Below are 6,000 nucleotides of genomic sequence, written 5' to 3'. Positions count from 1 at the left end.
ACAGAGATTAAACCATCACAGATAAGAGGTTTGTCAAGTAACTCATTCCCAGAAGTTTACGGTTCAACTGATGTGGGATAATAATAACAATAATAATAATTTTACACTCTTCTCCTACAGACAAAATAATCGTTTAGAAAAATATCTGCAATTTGTATGGATATTTTTCTCGAATTTATATTTGTAGATTTGAAATTCCTAAATTTATGTTTATAGGTAAAATACATTTTCCTACATTTATATCTATAGGTTAATACATTTCCCTAAATTTATCTTTAAAGATTTATACATTTTTAAAATCTATATCTATAGATAAATAAATTTTCCTACATTTATATCTATAGGTTAATACATTTGGCTAAATTTATATTTATAGATTTATACATTTTTAAAATCTATATCAACAGGTTTAATACATTTTCCTAAAGTTATATCTATAGGTTTAATACATTTTCCTAAATTTATATTTATGGATTGATACATTTTCCTAAATTTATATTTTTGATTAATGCATTTTCCTGAATTTATATTTATTGATTAATACATTTTCCAGAATTTATATTTAAAATTCATACATTTTTTATATTTATAGATTAATACATTTTCCCAAATTTATACACGTAGCTTAGCACATTTAGTCTGTTTTAAATGAACCGCAGGTGTACTAACAAGGATTTTCCTTTTAATATCATTAGGAGTGACTTAGCATCCTTCATTTTATCATTTCTAATTCATCCTTAGCACCGTGTTATCTGTATTTCTGATGCTACCACAGTCTTTTCTCATATCATAAATTCCATACATAAAACTATATGCATTTAAAATCAAAACTACTAATGCTTGAAGCTATTTGTTCAAAAAAAAATATATCTTTCAGAATCAACAATGACTTGATCTGGCAATCTTGATGTATAATGTAACATTACCATAAAAATGTCTTACTTACGGGACGTTGATGAATATTATTTATATTTCAGAAACAGTTATCAAGATTTTGGTATCATCTTTCGTCTTCGGAACATAAAAATCCATAGCAGTTAACAAAATGAAATGTTATATAACATTATTGACAACCGTCGAGATGAAATCACTTTATGCCTAAGCAAGAGTTGAGTTTCAAAGAACCAAGACTCCAGAGAATTAGGACTTCAAAAACAAAGACTCCAAAGAATTAGGACTTAAAAAACAAACACTTCAACTAGTAAGGACTTCAAAAAACAAAGACTCCAGAGAATTAGGACTTCAAAAAACAAAGACTCCAAAGAATTAGGACTTCAAAAAACAAGGACTCCAAAGCAGCAATGATGCTAATTTATATGTCGTCCAGTTGAGCCTGAAAGAGAAAGTAGAAAAGGAACATTATTATTATTATTATTATTATTATTAGGGAAAAGCTCTCTATCACGAGAGTATATAATGTTCTAAAGGGTCCACAATAATACAAAGTGTAAAAAGTCTGTATATGTTTTGAAGACTTTACAGAAAGCTTTCGAACCCTTCCCTGGGAAGGGTTCGAAAGCTTTCTGTAAAGTCTTCAAAATTATACACAGACTTTTTACAATTTGTATTATTGTGGACCCTTTAGAACATTATTATTATTATTATTATTATTATTATTATTATTATTATTATTATTATTATTATTATTATTATTATTATTATTATTATTATTATTATTATTATTATTATTATTATTATTTGCATGACTGTGGATTAGTTTTTCAATTTTAAGGCTTATCCTACTATGAGTATTTGTTAATTATCATTATCATTACTATTCAGAAGATGAACCCTATTCATATAAAGCAAGCCCACAAAAAAGGGGCCACCACTGACATGAATCAATACGAGCTTCTAACGAAAATAACAGAAGGTAATATAATCATTTAATTACCAAGTGATACGTACAGGTAAACAGAAAGATATCTAACCAGGATATTGAGGAATGTGAAGAAAAAGGGATAACTTTTTTTTTTATATATATTATTCATGATTCCTTCTCAAACAAACAATTTGGATCATGAGTGCCAGTCATCGTAGTTGTTAATCACTATCGAGATCCTGCGTTTATATTGTGATTACTGATCTGTTGTGATCACAGGACAGTAATTACATGTATAGTAAAGTTAATGTCTAGAAATAAGGCGTGCAGCCAATGTGAAAGTCTAGCAAAGCACTCTTGGTACCCATTTTGCTTATAATGTAGCTGACTGAGATAAAAACAGTATTTCTAAGGATTATGCTTGGCTGCAATCCTTTCATTCTTTTTACTGTACCTTCGTTCATATTCTCTTTCTTCATCTTACTATCCACCCTCTCCTAACACTCGTTTCACAGTGCAACTGCTTTGAGGTTTTCCTCCTGTTAAACCTTTCAAACCTACCTACCGTCAATTTTCCTTTCCAGCCCTGAATGACCTCACACGTCCTAACCAGTGCTTGGCCCTGTGTGTGGGCTAAATTCTATATTCCACTCAATTCCTTTCTATTTCGACAGGCTCTCTCTCTCTCTCTCTCTCTCCTTGCTTTCGTTCTTCTCGAGTTTTCTTTTGAGCTTTCTCTGGGGATTCGATCCAATTCACCCAGTCTCTTTGAGACATTCGACACGTACTTTCATCTGCGACGCCCTACAATTCAATTCCCTTCTTGGAATTTCTCACAGTACTCAGGAGTTCCCAAATAAGAGGGTTGGAGCTAGCAAAAGTGGAAAAAGGACAAGGTAACAGTACTTTAGAATTCAGTGGCTTAGTATGCATGGATGGCTCTGTGGACGAGACTCGCTATCAACCTCATTCTGTGGTGTGGGGCTGGCTTTGCCTTTGTGTTAAAAGGCCCCTAGAAGGCCATGCCTGGTGTTCAAATCCTTGGTAGGCTCCGTTTGACGTCATATAAAAACTTTCTTTGGATAAGATTTCAGCTCGTGCAGGAATTCTCAAGTGTGGCGTGCAAATTCAAGCCTTCTGGATGATTATCTTGAATAATTAGGTTTTTATAGTTTTATTGCTAACAAATCCTTTTATGTTCCAAGGGCTCCACAATATTAAAAACGTAAAAAGTTAGTGTATAATTTATAAACACTCATACAAACTTTCGATAGCTTTTATAAAGTGCTTATAAATTATACACGAACTTTTAACATTTTTATTATTGTGGACCCCTTAGAAGACTCCAAACTCTCGTGATAGTTTTCCAAACCCTTTTGTGTACTTGGATTATGCATGCATACATGCTCACACTATATACATATATTATACATATGTATATATATATATATTATATATATATATCGAGCTACAATGTCCTTTAATATCTAATTCGCTCTACCTCGGAATTAATATATTTTCATATATGCTTAACCGAAGGGGAATTTTTTCTCGATAATAGATTTGCCTGGACCAGGGCGCGAACCTATGGATCCTTTCAAACCCAGGAACGTCAGTGAAGCTTTTCCTACTACACCACCGCGAGAGGTTAAAAGTTCATGTCGCCTCTCACCCTCATATACCTTTCCGCGCGCAGGTAATTAGATGGTTTGGAGACAACATCAACCCACCTCGACGAGGTAGTGTTTGTAGTGCTTTTGACAACACGTAGCCAATCTATAAGTCATATCACATTTCCGTGATTCATATACATATATCGAGCTACAATGTCCTTTAATATCTAATCGCTCTACCTCGGAATTAATATATTTTCATATATGCTTAACCGAAGGGGAATTTTTTCTCGATAATAGATTTGCCTGGACAGGGCGCGAACAATATGGATCCTTTCAAAACCCAGGAAACGTCAGTGAAGCTTTTCCTACTACACCACCGCGAGAGGTTAAAAGTTCATGTCGCCTTCTACCCTCATATACCTTTCGCGCGCAGGTAATTAGATGGTTTGGAGACAACATCAACCCACCTCGACTACGGTAGTGTTTGTAGTGCTTTTGAAACACGAGCCAATCTATAAGTCATATCACATTTCCGTGATTCATATACCATATATCGAGCTACAATGTCCTTTAATATCTAATTCGCTCTACCTCGGAATTAATATATTTTCATATATGCTTAACCGAAGGGGAATTTTTTCTCGATAATAGATTTGCCTGGGACCAGGGCGCGAAACCTTGGATCCTTTCAAACCCAGGAACGTCAGTGAAGCTTTTCCTACTACACCACCGCGAGAGGTTAAAAGTTCATGTCGCCTCTCACCCTCATAACCTTTCGCGCGCAGGTAATTAGATGGTTTGGAGACAACATCAACCCACCTCGACTCCGGTAGTGTTTGTAGTGCTTTTGACAAAACACGTAGACAATCTATAAGTCATATCACATTTCCGTGATTCATATACATATATCGAGCTACAATGTCCTTTAATATCTAATTCGCTCTACCTCGGAATTAATATATTTTCATATATGCTTAACCGAAGGGGAATTTTTTCTCGATAATAGATTTGCCTGGACCAGGGCGCGAACCTATGGCTCCTTTCAAACCCAGGAACGTCAGTGAAGCTTTTCCTACTACACCACCGCGAGAGGTTAAAAGTTCATGTCGACCTCTCACCCTCATATACCTTTCGACGCGCAGGTAATTAGATGGTTTGGAGGACAACATCAACCCACCTCGACTCCGGTAGGTTTGTTTGTAGTGCTTTTGACAACACGTAGCCAATCTATAAGTCATATCACATTTCCGTGATTCATATACATATATCGAGCTACAATGTCCTTTAATATCTTAATTCGCTCTACCTCGGAATTAATATATTTTCATAATATGCTTAACCGAAGGGGAATTTTTTCCTCGATAATAGATTTGCCTGGACCAGGGCGCGAAACCTATGGATCCTTTCAAACCCAGGAACGTCAGTGAAGCTTTTCCTACTACACCACCGCGAGAGGTTAAAAGTTCATGTCGCCTCTCACCCTCATATACCTTTCGCGCGCAGGTAATTAGATGGTTTGGAGACAAACATCAACCCACCTCGACTCCGGTAGTGTTTGTATGCTTTTTGACAAACACGTAGCCAATCTATAAGTCATATCACATTTCCGTGATTCAATATACATATATCGAGCTACAATGTCCTTTAATATCTAATTCGCTCTACCTCGGAATTAATAATTTTCTTTTATATATGCTTAAACCGAAGGGAATTTTTTCTCGATAATAGATTGCCTGGACCAGGGCGCGAACCTATGGATTCCTTTCAAACCCAGGAAACGTCAGTGAAGCTTTTCCTACTACACCACCGCGAGAGGTTAAAAGTTCATGTCGCCTCTCACCCTCAATATACCTTTCGCGCGCAGGTAATTAGATGGTTTGGAGACAACATCAACCCACCTCGACTCGTAGTGTTTGTAGTGCTTTTGACAACACGTAGCCAATCTATAAGTCATATCACATTTCCGTGATTCATATACATATATCGAGCTACAATGTCCTTTAATATCTAATTCGCTCTACTCGGAATTAATATAATTTTCATCTATGCTTAACCGAAGGGGGAATTTTTTCTCGATAATAGATTTGCCTGGACCAGGGCGCGAACCTATGGATCCTTTCAAACCAGGAACGTCAGTGAAGCTTTTCCTACTACACCACCGCGAGAGGTTAAAAGTTCATGTCGCCTCTCACCCTCATATACCTTTCGCCGCGCAGGTAATTAGATGGTTTGGAGACACATAACCCACCTCGACTCCGGTAGTGTTTGTAGTGCTTTTGACAACACGTAGCCAATCTATAAGTTAAATATCACATTTCCGTGATTCATATACATATATCGAGCTACAATTGTCCTTTAATATCTAATTCGCTCTACCTTCGGAATAATATATTTCATATATGCTTAACCGAAGGGGAATTTTTTCTCGATAATAGATTTGCCTGGACCAGGGCGCGAACCATATGGATCCTTTCAAACCCAGGAACGTCAGTGAAGGCTTTTCCTACTACACCACCGCGAGAGGTTAAAAGTTCATGTCGCCTCCTCACCCTCAATATTACC

At 36.0% G+C, this 6,000-nt stretch overlaps 1 protein-coding gene across 1 annotated transcript in view; it reads right to left on the bottom strand.

Annotated features, from left to right (window-relative positions):
- Positions 1-348: 348 nt before the first annotated feature.
- LOC135215142 (uncharacterized) overlaps positions 349-6,000 on the bottom strand; it is a 98,866-nt gene continuing 93,214 nt past the window's right edge. Inside the window, exon 61 of the mRNA XM_064249584.1 lies at positions 349-1,333. Coding sequence (XP_064105654.1) covers positions 1,313-1,333 — 21 coding nt within the window. The 3' untranslated portion in view covers positions 349-1,312. The remainder of the gene's footprint in view (positions 1,334-6,000) is intronic.

The sequence above is a fragment of the Macrobrachium nipponense genome, chromosome 5 (assembly GCF_015104395.2).
Source record: "Macrobrachium nipponense isolate FS-2020 chromosome 5, ASM1510439v2, whole genome shotgun sequence".
In the NCBI taxonomy this organism is placed as follows: Eukaryota; Metazoa; Arthropoda; class Malacostraca; order Decapoda; family Palaemonidae; genus Macrobrachium; species Macrobrachium nipponense.
This window is presented reverse-complemented; position numbering and strand designations above follow the sequence as displayed.